The sequence below is a fragment of the Penaeus chinensis genome, chromosome 40 (genome assembly GCF_019202785.1).
Source record: "Penaeus chinensis breed Huanghai No. 1 chromosome 40, ASM1920278v2, whole genome shotgun sequence".
Taxonomy (NCBI): Eukaryota; Metazoa; Arthropoda; class Malacostraca; order Decapoda; family Penaeidae; genus Penaeus; species Penaeus chinensis.
The window spans coordinates 19269933-19284932 of NC_061858.1; the positions used below are offsets into that span (position 1 = coordinate 19269933).

General features: G+C 35.1%; 1 protein-coding gene across 1 annotated transcript in view; it reads right to left on the bottom strand.

The window, feature by feature from the left end:
• LOC125047272 (cyclin-G-associated kinase-like) overlaps positions 1-15000 on the bottom strand; it is a 37799-nt gene that overhangs the window by 22052 nt on the left and 747 nt on the right. Inside the window, 12 exon segments of the mRNA XM_047645501.1 lie at positions 1-36; positions 1191-1324; positions 1570-1778; positions 2020-2135; positions 2301-2433; positions 5631-5783; positions 6424-6635; positions 8564-8721; positions 9000-9161; positions 9605-9711; positions 9882-10056; positions 10313-10374. The exon segment at positions 1-36 is cut by the window's left edge and continues 78 nt beyond it. Of these exon segments, the coding sequence (XP_047501457.1) occupies positions 1-36; positions 1191-1324; positions 1570-1778; positions 2020-2135; positions 2301-2433; positions 5631-5783; positions 6424-6635; positions 8564-8721; positions 9000-9161; positions 9605-9711; positions 9882-10056; positions 10313-10374 (1657 nt within the window).

Genomic DNA, 15000 nt, shown 5'->3' on the forward strand with positions numbered 1-15000 from the left:
GGAGAAGCAACCAGATCTCGGATATATTCAAGGTACCTGAGAGTATAGCAGTATTAAGATCAGGGATAAAAGGACAGAGTAAATATGTAAAAAAAAATGCATTAAAATAATGATCAAATACAAAAAAAAATTAACTAATTAATAAACATAGATATATATAAATGTGTGTGTGTGTGTGTGTGTGTGTGTGTGTGTGTGTGTGTGTGTGTGTGTGTGTGTGTATGTGTATGTGTATGTGTATGTGTATGTGTATGTATGTATGTATGTATGTATGTATGTATGTATGTATGTATGTATGTATGTATGTATGTATGTATGTGTATGTGTATGTGTATGTGTATGTGTATGTGTATGTGTATGTGTATGTGTATGTGTATGTGTATGTGTATATGTATATGTATATGTATATGTATATATATATATATATATATATATATATATATATATATAGTACATATATAAAATAAATAAGTAAATAAATAACTTAATAAGTATATAAGTAAATAAATAAATAAAAAAAGAAAGAAAGAACCATGCATAAGTAAATCAAACCAATAAATAAACAGCATACAAAATAAATCAATAAGTACAAACAAAAAAGAAAATAACTGAATTAGGATAATAAACAGGACTAGAAAGGACTCATAGCTCAAACCTCTTCCATGACACAAAACTCTGGTTTTGAAATCCACAATTTTTTAACAAAGAAAATTAGCTTCCCTGCAGATCCATTTTTTGCTAAATCAAACTGAACGAATCCTTTCATTGGCTCCCAGATCTATATGGAGATCTGTTTGAAGACCAAAAGCTTATCAACTGGTTCCTAGGTCACTACCTCCCATGTGCCAGGAATCATTGGCATCCTATATATTAGTCCTGTATACTAGTATTCGGGATCGTTACCCCCACTGAGCCTATGAGCAAACATGACCCCATTCATAAATTTTCAGAACAATTAATGTATAATTTTTTTGTGCAATCCTCCTGACAAAACAGTTAACCAACACAGGAAGACTGCTATTCATATGACTCCAGCAGATTTGAAAACTGTAAATCATTTTTAAAAATAAGATAAATAATAATAAATAATAAATAATAATTCCTTAATCAATAAAGAGAAAGAATGAAAAGCACTTCAGCCTCACACAGGACAATCCGGACATATAAAAGAAAAATCCATAAATGGTTACCTGAATTGTGAGGGCTGCAGACCTGGAGGACTTCTCTTGATGGCAAACATGTTCAATGCTTGTTCTGGTCTCTTAAATGCATGGCATACTAAGAGGAAGGAACAGACTAGCATTGCAGTTGAAGCTTTCCCATCCTGATTGGATATAAAATAAATAAAATAAATAGATACTGGCATGAAGTGAAAGAGGGCAAAACTGTTACAGTTACATTAATGATGGACTTTGCATAGCCCTTAAAATGTCAAATTCCAATGCTTTACATTTCTAAATTACCTTACAGATTATTTTGAAATTAATACACTAACAATATCATAATAAAAAATAATAAAATTTCACATTCAACTAACAAATCTTTAGTCTTGAAACTCCTTTTACCTACCATGCAGTGTACAGCAACAATATTTTTGGGATCCTTAATTAAATAATCATAAATACTACAAGCGAGGTTGTAGAGCGCCCCTAGAGTTGATGACTTCTTGCCTGACCAGTTGCCCTCCACAACTCTAGCACTGAACTTGGTCGAGTGGTACTGTCGCCCAGAGACATTATAGATCACATAATGGCCCATGTGACGCCCATCTAAAACAGCTGGGGTGAAATAGAAGGATCATCAACAAAGGCAACATACATACAGCCAAATAGGTGTCAAAGAGAACAATTATGGGAGATAACAGTTGAAAGTAAAATGGTCAAAAATAAAAGTAAAACAAAAAATATATATAATCACAAATTTATGAAAGAAAACATGTGAACAGTTTAACAGCTAATCTCTATATCTTTAAAACACACTACAAATAGAATGTCAGTTTTAATATCAACAATAGTTTACCTTTAACATCTTCAACATGGTTTCTGTAGGCTGATTCCAAACCTTCAGCTGGATATGACATTGCTATGACACGAGATGTTATATGTGATAAATCCAAGTCTGTTCTAGTGATAGATCTGAAGAAAGTGGAAAACAAAGGAATATTACAAACTAGCAAATTTAAAGTTTTCAACTGAACTGAATATCCATAACTGTGAAATTTAAAGAACATTATTTGATAATTTTTCTGACTAAATAAGAACTAGAATATTAATTTTCCCAAGGCAAAAAAATATACATACTGGCTCACTGTCTGCATGACTTTGCTTGAGGTATCCTTGATGTTTTTAAATATACTTCCTGAATAGCCCTTAATTGATGAAAACAAGCCACCTCCACCTGCAGACGTCTGCTGCTGAGACTGGCCTACCACTCCTGCAATCATTCACAATAATCAAATGAGCATGCATCAAAACCTCATATAAAGTGTGGCCTCAAACAAATAATGGATAGCAGAATCCAATTCATGTTCAGTACTGTGCAACTTCAGACTCTGAAAGCATTTTTGTTATACTGTGGGTTTATGATTAGTCTTTTCCCATGTTGACATAAATAGGTACTAATCCTGATAGAGATCAATGTGTCTAAATGAACTACATTAAAACACATCAACAACCAACATCAGTAAAGAAAACAACTTGGTTTGTCCAATCCCACCCTAAGAAACAAAACCAATTTTTTTTTTTTTTTTTTTTTTTCAGAAAGCCAGTTTAAATGATCTACATACTTCTGTTATGATGTTATGTCATACTTCACATCTGTCATGTTGGCAGAAACCAGCATATCCATTTACATAACTTGCATAAGATTCTCCATCACAAAGTTTGGTTTTCATCCATAGTACACCTTGTTTTACTATCATACCATAACCTTACCACTTTTCACAATACAGTGTAAGCTACACTAAACATGCCAGCAAGAGTTATACAATACCCAATGCAGCTGACTGTGGGCCACAAGTGGACTGACTCAACTGCCTACAATGCTGTTAGTAAGAGCCTGCACAAGGGAGTTGCCAACTATGTACATGCTTGCTAAACTGTCTGCCAAGAAAATCTGGCATGATAAACTGTTGTGCCAACACTTCTTTTCCTCATTATAGTATCAGCTGTGTTACAGCATTGCTACTCAAGGGGGTTCCTGTTCAGACTTTGGAGCCAATGACTTGTCTCATCTGGTACTGGAATCACATTTTAGTTTTTTGTCTTTGAAAGACACAATTTCCAACCAATTGGATATAAATTGAAAAGCTTGCCATTTCCCACCATAAAATAACTTTTGTAAGTCAGTACATGTGACTATGCTACTATTCACTGTGGGTACAGTGGCACTACCTTAGAGAACCACCAAAAAAATAAACAAATAAAATAAATAAAATAAATAAATAAATAAATAAATAAATAAATAAATAAATAAATAAATAAATTCCAAGCTGCCTACTATATAGATAAGATACATCAATTTCAAGTGCTCCTGCAGAAGCACTTTATACAGACAACTGGTTTATGTTCAACTTATACAAGTTTGGATTTATATAAATAATCAGAACATATTTCTAAATTTGAAATTTTAGTATGAAAACTTCAATGACAATTTTCCTTGAATTACACAAAGGACAACAGAAAATTCAATAAAATAAAATATCCTACACCATTTTACTTAGTACCTCCTTTCATGTAATAAGTAAACTAACCCTACAATCCTGATGACGTGACTATCACATCATGAAAATAATTGGCTAGAGGGCTGGGTGACATGAAAATGCCTTCATGGGAAAATTAGGCTGTGGGTTAAGGTGACACAAACATGCCATCATGAGTACTTGGGCTGAAGGCCGGGGTGATTGGAATGACTCGCCATGAGTGAACAAAGCTCTCAAAGGGCTTTTGCATTATTCTTGTTGATAAACGATTGTGGAATGTATCATCCATTAGCCGTGACTGGAAGAGTGCCGGCTCCAAGGGGGAGGTTATTTCCATGCTCAGGATCCTATTCCTGGCTACCATGACTGGCAGTGCAGGTTGTATTACAGACAACTGATTATTAAGAAAATATGTAAAAAAAGGACACAAAAAGTTACTAATTGCTATTATCATTGCAATGAGTTATGGATTACTAGAGAGATGATATGGAGTCTGTGCAAGGAAAACATCTGGATAAAGCATACCAAATAACAAATACAGACACTCAAAAATGGCAGAAAATTTAAAACGCTTATACAGAAAAGGAGAAAATAATTGCAAAGGGGTGGCATGGTGTCTTGAAACCACACAGAAGTGTTTGTGTGGCCTACAAGCTGCACACCCTTCATTTTGGGCCTCATGATGGTGGTGAATCCAGATCCAATGGGCTAAATTAGCATAACATGACCACTAAATAATATGAATTTCAAATAAACTGAATCACCACCTTCATATTAACCCATTTGCCCCATGTGGCAAGAATACATGCCATGCCCTCTGTAATGCACGTTTATTTAGTGTATTTACACATAGATGGCTCTACAAGTTTTTAATCACCAAATAGCCAATTATCAGAACTACCTATCTCACCTGGTTACCCTTTTCCTTCACTTTAGGAAAGGGTCTTTTGTATCATATCATTGTCTAAAATATTTTAATGACAATTTAATAATCATAACATCAACAGCAATGATAACAGTATCGATATCAATTGTATTAAAAAGAAAAACACATTTTCCCGCCAATTCAAGGAACGGGGAAATCAGCATCGGTAACTAGGGCCAACTGATAGACTCCTTGCCGGCTGAGCACATGTGGAGCAATCTGTATGTAACAAAATTCACCAAAAACTACCGGGGACAGAACACAAATCCGGGACAAATGGGTTAATACTTAAAACAAGTAGAATGACCTTAAATGACTACCAGTTTCCAAAGAATAGCCCAAATCCCCATAGAATTGGTTCTTTTATCTCATCTGCCTATTTTCAAACCAATAAATACAATCCCTTTATAAAATATCAACATGATCACTCATAAGTACCTATGCCAGTACCAAATCCAACCCATCTTCTACAGGCAATCTAACATAGTGCTCCTTAAGGTCACACCATATAAAACCTTTTCTATTTTAGTTTCTGCACCTCTTGTTTCATGCTTCTGCTGACTTTGTACTTTAGTTACAAATTTAAAACTGCACGGTGTATGAAATACTAAAAGCATTAGGAAACTATCAGAAATATACAGGCAAGTGCATTTGCCCTCTGTAGTGGTGTGTACCATCACTACACATGCTATCCAGTAAAAAAAAAGAGATTGACCTCCTATGAAAACTTGAGTCTTCTAATAAAAATATTAGCTTCCTTGATATGAACACTTTTCAAACATTGGTAATATATGAGAAGTAGAAACCTACTACACACCCTAACTGAAAGTTCTGATCCCACATCGGTGTAACCATTAATTTATTGTTATTCATATGTACTGTCCCTATTTTTTAATATACATCTGTATAACAGTAAAGCAAAATAAAAAATATATCATAATTCATTATTAACAAAAAACTTAAAATAAAATCAAAAGCCAAAGAGAAAGAAAGGTTCATTCCTACCATGCTGAGGATGAGACCCTGGAGGAGGCGGCCTCTGGGGCTGAGGGGGTCTTTGAGGAACAGGAGATCGCGGGGCTGGGGGTCTGGCAGGAGGTCGATCGGGTGCACCAGAGCGTCTCTCACCAAGTCTCCCATTACTCTCAGGTTGATGAACTAGAAAATAAATGTTCATATGACAATATCCTTTGACTTTGGTTTGTTAAATTAAGTTTTTCTAAAGTATGTCACGCTGAATGAGACAGAAAAACAAATTAATTTTAAAAAACATAACAGAGATGAAAATGCTATGGATTCATTTAATTTCCTTTTTTTTTTTTATAGTTAGATTATATAAACTACAAAGACAACAATGTAGTTCATAAAAAAAAAAATTAAAAATCTAACAAAACAATTAAAGAAATTCAATAAGAATGAGTCCAGGGAAAGAACACAGAAAGAGAAACACCAGTTTAAATTTTCCTAAAACTAGGAAAAAATTTGACTCTCTTTTATGATTCCTTTACAAATTTGATGACTATTGACAAGCAAAATTGCAAATATGAAAAACAACTTGTCAATTCATGATAAATGAGACCAAGAAACCAATAACAAAAACATGGTCTAACACTTCAAATAGTACAATTAATATATCTGCAAATGATTCAGAGTTCTGAAAGAAAAACACATTACCACTTAACATAATTTGAATTCACAAGAATGGCTATGCATGTCAGGTACCTATACAGATGCCGATCTTAAACAATACTCCATCAACAATTTCAAAATGTGGAAGAGAAATAAAACCCTTCTTTACCTGGTGTTGTCAAATCGATCTTCTTGCACTCAATCTGGATGGGAGCTTTCATACTAAATCCTTTGGTTTCTCCAATAGCTGCCAGTCTCTCCAAGATATCGGAGACCCTAAATCTCTCACTTGGGTCAACTTTCAGGGTACCTCTAATGAGCTCATGGAAACACTCGTACTTGCCATCATTAGTGGGAATTGCATAATTTCCATTTATAATTCTGGAAAAAAATTAAGAAAACTGTTAAACAATAAAAAGGTGATGGGTTTAGGAAGGGTTATTTCTGTTGATGATTAATAATAGAAAATATAAGTGCTTTAATAAAAGCTAAATACAACTGTATTGGGGCTCTAACATACTATAAACTGAATATAAAACTTCAAACAAAAATTAGTTAACATCTCCCACTAGCACCTATGCAACCTTCAATAAATATCTTCAACACCATCTATTTTTTCAGTAACTATGAAATGGGTTCTGAAAATATAAAAGTTCTGCAAATAAAATGGACTTCACATAATTTAGGACAATTTCTATCTGCAAACTTATAACCCTATTATTGTTCCCTTTAATATCAAAGCTTTTCCCTTCATTCTAATATGCTTTTATGATGGATAAAAAAAAAAAAAAAAAAAAATCTCTCTTTTTTTTAATGATAATGGGCAATGTGCGTAAAATGCTAAGTACACTTTCCTAATTTGTTTTTTCCTTGCAAAAGAAAGCTGTAGCCAGGTTGCTCAATTCACCTTCTTAATTTGCAATTTAGTATTTTTTGCAATACAATTTCAACAGAAAGTGCATCCAAAGGTGTTCTTACACCACATATATATTAGTTTTCAGAACAACATTGGATGCACATGTTCATCAAAATATAACGTTGTTCCTGGAAATATAATAGTGTCACCCAAAATATAGTACTGTTCTGAAAATGACAATATCATCCCTGACAATATAGTAGCATCTCATGAAAACAATAACATTCCTAAAACATGCGCATACTAGCAGGCATAAATATATGTGATCCTGAAAAATAATAGCATTTCAATTTAATTTTCTTTAATATTATAATTTTCGTATATGTATACTAATGTAAAATACCAAAGCATGGCCTAAATATAATGCAAAACTAAGGAAACTTTAAAATCATTTCAAATAATATTCATAACATCTATCCACAAATAAAACCATTACTTTTTCAAGATTACTCAAAATAAACAACTTTGGGGGAACGTAACTTTAATGGGACAAAACACCTCAAAATATTGATGGATAACTTACCAAACTCTAGGGCATTCTTCTTAATGTCCAAAAGTATTTCAATAAATAAATAAATAGCAATTAAACCTAATAGGCCAAGTACTTGTGGATGCAGAGTGAGATGTAATCAAATTCTATTTATTTATTTATTTACTGTTATTACCCCCCCCCCCCCCCACATGCTAAATACGGTGTTAAAAAATAACAGAAAATAGCATTCATGTATGTAGAAATATGTTTACTAAATTTCTGTGACCAAATATTTCTTAAACAACTTACTAAAAATTATAAACTAAAATAAAAATTCTGTTGATAACCTAAAATGATGAATTTCACAAAGCAACTTCTAAGGGGGCAGATTGCCTAAAATATTAAAGGGGCCTTTTCCCCTAACACATTAAAGAGGCCTTATGCCCTAAAATATTAAAGGGGCCTTGTCCCCTAAAATATTAAAGGGGCCTTTTCCCCTAAAAAATTAAAGGGGCCTTGTCCCCTAAGATATTAAAGGGGCCTTGTCCCCCATACATTAGTTCTTATTATTTTTTCTTTAGTCAAAGCTGAACAGTTTTCAAATTACTGATTACAATGATTTCCCTTAAACTACGGCAGAAAATATAATGGCTGATTTGCACCAAATTCTTTTCCAAAGCAGTTTCTTGTTAGGGTGATCAGTCACTTTATAAAATGGGAAGAAAAATAGTACAGCTTTAAGAGTACTGATTGACATAGCAAATAATAACATCACAAGCTAACAAAAAATATTTTAAATCCAGCACTGACACATCAGTACATCTTACAAACACATAAAATTTTCCCTTCAGTTTACAAAGTACTAAAATCAATCTTACACATTCAAGAAAAATAGAAGATAAATAACCCCACATTCATTACCTTAACTTAGCAGAATCCTCAAAGGGATGCTTGAGGTAACAAAGATAGTACAAGATACATCCCAGGGCCCACACATCTGCTTGTCCATTGATAGGGTAATTACTCCATGTGTCTAGCATCTCTGGGGCACGGTACATTGGCGTTGTGTGCTGCGCCATCTGGAAACAGTCAAGATCATCAATATCAGAGATGTACAGTGACTTAAGAAATGCAGAATAACACTACAGTGGTAAATATATTGTAAATGAATGACTTGATCCATAACATACTTTTATTTCTATAAATATCTTTAATAAATATTGATTAAAAATCAAATTCACACATTTATCTATTGTCTTAACTCATGAGAATTAACCCATATAAAAAGAGATTTACAGATGCTCTAAAATCATTACAAAAATTGGGCTACCCATTACCCATATCTTGCCCAACTTACCTCTTCTTCTAGTAACCCTCGTTGGTTTGCACTCCAGCCAAGGTCAACTTCATACATTTTTGTCATCGCAGATCCAAAGTCGCATAATTTGATATGACCAGATTCACTTATGAGTAGGTTTTCTACTTTTAGATCACGGTGAGTTATGGGTGGATTTTGCGCCTGTCAAACAAAAAAGTTTGCCATTCATTAGGCATAGCTTACTATTAAAAAAAAATTACAGATGTTAGTGTATATTTCCACACAATGCACAATTACAGTTATCTAATCTTTGCACTAAAGCCATTACAAAGAATATTTTTAGCTCAATACTCAGTCCTTCTGTATTATGAACTCGAGAAATATGATAAAAATAAATCAGGAAAATTCTAATCTACATTTCAATACATACATTATTGAATATTTGTGCGAAAAGCCAACACAAAGTTATATGTAAGCAACATTCATGCTACTCTTTAAAATGTCTTGAATTCAATATTACATTTTCCAAGCCAAGCAGTACTTCACCAGCACTCATTTTAGAACATTATTATGCTTATGCTAAATAGTGCCATAAGGTAGGTGTCATGGCAGAAAATTCCAAGGCACAAAACAAAAGCACATACTTGCATGTGCTGGACTGCTCTGGTGGTCTGGTACATGATAGTGGCAATCTGTGGCACCGACAGCTGTTTGCCATTCAGGAGGCGAAGAGCATCCACAAGAGATCCTCCTGTGCAAGTTAAGAATGTGGAGGAAACACCATGAACATCATATTTATGAGAAAAAAACAAGATATCTTTTAGGAAAGAATTCTGGCTAAATCTATACAGAATGATAAGTCTCATCACTATCATTTACAGCTCAAAAACTTTCCTTTCTGTGAGAGAATAAAGAACTTACCTGTACATAGTTCACTGAGCAAAAGGAACTCATTACGATTTTCTTTACTCTGGGTTTTATCAATGGCTGCAGCAGCAATAAAATCTACAATGTGCGGATGCCCCGAAAGTTGTTTTGATATTGTTATTTCTTGCCGAATTGCATCACAGGCAACCTGATCTGCACCAAGCAGTCGCTGAGAAATATTTGAAAAATAAGCGATTAACAAAATATTCTCATCCTCAAATCTCAATCAAGATATTCACAAGATACAGCAAGATTTTTGACAAATAATTTTATTCATCTATGTGTATATCTTAGTGTTATAATAATCAAAGCTATATCGCCAAGTGGCTGAACTAGTTTATAGTTCCTTTAAATTAGTACAAAAATTTACTTGAATATCACACAACTAAAAATATCATAATTCAAATGGAGCATCATAATCCTACCTTCAAGGCATAGGTTTTGCCATTACTGAGATCTTGTGCAACATACACAAATGCAAAACCACCTGTAAATAGAGACACAATTTGATTAGCAGGCACATAGGCTATCCCTGTTTCTGATGCCTATTGATATATCTAATGACCTGGTGCACATGTGGTGGGTCCTTCCTGGCAGCAGGTAAGGGTAGGGAGGTGATAGTTGGGTTTCAGCAGAGCTGCCAAACTCACAGATGCAAGGAGAAAGAGAGTGGTTACAGTTACCATCGCAGCATTGCCATCTTTATGTAGATTATATTGGCCTAGTGCAGACTGGTGGGGAAGAGAGGAATTCTTCAAAAGGCTTTGTTTCTAGAAAGTCACAAATGAGAAGTGAAGGACATGTAGTGAGGAGTGCAGGCAAATATTAAGTCAGTGGTTTCAGAAATGGACTGGGTGGGAGGCTTTTCTTCTCTTTCTTTTTCCTTCTCTTTCTTTGACACAGAGATATCCAGATCCAATCATCATTTGAATTATTACTGAGAAAAAAAATTATATCCTACCCATCTATACTAAAATACTAAAACACCAAAAACCCAAGTATGAGCCTGTGTACACAGAGATTAAACACTCAAGAAGGGCAGCCAAAATACCACCCCAAACAGGTACAGGTAATGAATAAGCACTGCACTAGTTATCACTACCTTGGCAATTCTTACATTCATACTACCCCCCTAACATTGCCACTGTACCACAGAAATTCATATTAGCCCAACAGCATTTACTTGTAGAACATAATGTTGCTTTGGTATATTCTATAAATCACCTCTCCTATCCTAACCATCAACAAGGTCACTCATCTGTATCACTCACTCCACAACTATCACCCTTCCCTCCTTCACCTGTAATTCCCTCATCCAGTATGGATAGCTTACCTGTAGCCAGAAATGACCCAGCACACATCATACCCTAATCAGTAGAAAAAAATAATTCAAACATACAGTAATTTACTCACACCCTCAAATTTTGATAGTATCTTTCAATGACATCAAATATCATTAAAATTGCTCCAATTTTCAGCACTGAGTTTCATATACCATTCATTTTCATTTGAAAAGCAATACAAGGGGGGCTTCAAAAAGTCTGTGGAAAAAGTCTTTAACTAAAAATCATACGGAAGGATTTTGATTTCAATGTACCTGAACATTGTTGTATAAAGTGTTCAAACATGAAACCTTAATCGCAGGTAATGCTGCATTGCCTCCAGTTTGAAGTCAGGCATCATTCAAGCAACATGGAATCCACCAAAATTGAGGCCATGATAAAGATTAAATTCATTTCAGAAGTGGAAGAAACAAAATTGAAGATGAGCTCCACAGTGACAGGCCCTCAATGTCAGTTTGTGAGGAAAACATTGATGTTGTCTGTGACATGATTGAAAAGGATAGATGAATAACTACTGAATCAGTTGTGGGTTCTGCATACACAATTCTGGTGGCGAGTTTGAGGTTGAGCAAGCTTTCTACTGGATGGGTCCCTAGGCTGTTGCACCCAGATCAGCAGCAAACAAGGGTAGATCTTTCAATGGAAATTTTGAACAAGTGGGATGAAGATTCTGAAGCTTCTCTGCAGAGCATTGTGATGGGATGAAACATGGCTCTACCAGTATGATCCCGAGGACAAAATTCAATCAAAGCAGTGGCTTTCCAGGGGTGGAAGTGGACCAGTCAAGAGGAAAGGTCATGGCCACTGTCTTCTGGGATGCAGAGGAGAGTGTGCTGGTTGACTTCCTTGAGAGCAAGAAAACAATTACATCTGCTTATCATGAAAGTGTTTTGAGAAAAAAATCTGAAAAAAATCTTAGAAAAATGCCCTGGAAAGCTGCATCAATGCGTTTTCTTCCACCACGACAATGTATCACTCATGATGCTCAGCAGACAAGAGTTGTGCTACGTGAATTTCAATGGGAAATCATCCAACATCCACTTTACAGTCCCAATCTAGCCCCATATGACTTCTTGTTTCCAAACTTTAAAAAAATCATTGAAACGTACCAATTTTCCATCATTTGAAGATGTAAAAAGAACTGCTCTGACATGGTTTGGATCACATGACCCTCAGCTTTACTCGGATGGACTTCACTGCCAACACATGGCCCAAAATACAAGCATTATGCTAATTTAGGTAGCCTCATTAGTGGGTATGTGGCTTATAGTCTAGGCACACATGAATACTCATAACTGGTGAGAAGATTTCATGCCTCCTCTTTATAATGTTATGTTCTCTTTTTCTGCATAAGTATTTTTAGCTTTTTTGCAATTTTCCAATGTCTATATTTATTATTTGATATACTTTATCCAAGTAGTAATAGGCTGTTTTCCTTGCAAAGATTTCATATCATTTCCCTAGGTAGTCGATAACTGTGCATTAATAAAAACAATAATCAACATTTTGTTATTTGTGTCATTTCAATTTTCTCATAATATTCAATTTTCTGTACTACACCCTGCGTTGACAGTCACAGTGGACAGGAAAAGAATCCTGAGCAAGGGACTCTTCCAGTCAGGCTCACAAATGGAACTTGCTGCTCATTTATAAATGGAAAAATTGCAAAAGCCACTTTCTTAATGCCCATTGAGTCTGAGCTTTGTGTACTCATTCCCATTAACTCAGCCTTCAGCCAAAATTCTCATGATGGCAAGTTACGGCACCCCAGCCCTCAGCCCAAATTTTCCTATGATGGCAATGTCATGTGATGGTCACCTAATTTGGATCATAGGGGTAATTAACCCAATGGATCCAGGTGCCTCAATGCCCATACACGGCCTAGAACCCTGGTTTTAGGCTTACTGGTGTGGCAATTCTCTCGGATATATGGCTTGTAGGCTCAGCTCACATGCAGATTTCTGTGCAGCGTCAAGACTCCTTGCCTCCTTGGCAATGTTATGATCTCTCTTTTTGCAAAAGTGATTTTTGTTTTTTTTTGCCATTTTCCAGTGTCTATATTTGTCATCTGATAAGCTATATCAAGATAGTAATAGACTGTTTTCTTTGCACAGATTTCATATCTCTCTAGATAGTCTACATCTCTGTCCAATAACAATGACAAAGTTATATTTTCTTATTCGAGTCATTTTTAAACATTTTTGCATGATCACATTTTCTATAACACTGCGCCACTGGTAATGACAGGCAGGACTAGGATCCTAAGCATAGAAATTATGTCTTCCCAGCAATGGCTCATGGATGGTACATTCCGCCCTCATTTACCGATGGAAATAATGCAAGAACCCTTTCCAAACGACTGAGTCTTAATTTTTTCACTTTGATTTGTTCTCACCACCCAGGGCTTTGGCCAGATTTTCATGATGGCACAGTCCTGTTATCCATTCCCATTATCCAGCATATTCCCATTACCCACCCATCAGCCAAATTTCAAATTCACGTCATCCAGATCCAATGGGTTTGAAATAGCTTGTTCTTAATAACCACATCATTGCATTACCAATTACAAAAAAAAAATGCAAACACAATTAACTCTGCTTGCACACTAGCCTACACTTCACAGTTATCTAACTAATGATTTATCAATTCTTGAACATAAAATAAAACATGTTTATATAATAACAAAAAAAACACCTAGAAAACTACAGCAGTTTTTGGGTATAAAACCATCACCTATTAAGTAAATAGTACATGAAATTGAGCAAGCAACAACGACACTTCTACAATACATCTCTAAGTGAAAATCAAAAATTTCTCTAATAAAGAAATGACAACTAATCACATGTAGTGTCCCATTTGCCTATCAAAATATCAATAAAAAGAAAGAGTGTGGCCATATCACCCACTACTACTGCATGGTGGCTAAGGTGGATTTTTCCCCAATAACAATGGGTATGGGATTGGGGGGAACTTCTTTCATATTTGTTAATCTTTATGGTATGGACGCACTAAGGTAGGGCAACAGAGGATGATATTCTTGTAGAGGGCAAAAAGTTAGTCGTCATTACAAAAAATAATCTGCAGACATGATTGCAGAAAGCCCCGTTTCATATCTATCTTGCCGTGCATACCAAGATAAAGACAATGTTTCCTGGGGGGGGGGGGGGGTGCTGGGGAGCAGAGCATCCATTAACCCTCGCCTCAGACAATACCCAAAGGGCATGCCCAGTCACAGTAACTTAGGCTGTGAATAAATTCTGTGACGTGGGATTGGGAACTTAGTCTCTGGCAATTTGTGTCCATACTGCAATATTACCTTCATATTTTACTTCATAATTTTGATATACTTCATACCCTTCCCAGCTATCAGCCACAGGATATGGAGCATAGGGTATTTCCAAGTATTAATTCCTAAATATATGAATACTATGGGCTAACAGCAATATATTGTTGCTACCATCATAGTATCTGGCACTGCAACCATGTTTCTCCATTGGCCTATGTGCTCAAAAAAAAATTTAATCTTCATATTAGCAGAGATGCAGTGTGCCACAAGGGTAACTAAACCTTTATAAATGAATGAGCTTTTGCAGTGGTTTTTGGTGGACTACATAGAACAGGAAGCCTATTATGATGTGGCACAGTATCAAGTTATCAAGGCAGTCTCCATACTACACACTCCACTAAAAGACAAACTACCACCATTTATAATTTGGCAAGATAAAGCTCATTAATTTAGGTGATAATAAATCAGTTACAACTGATTTTTT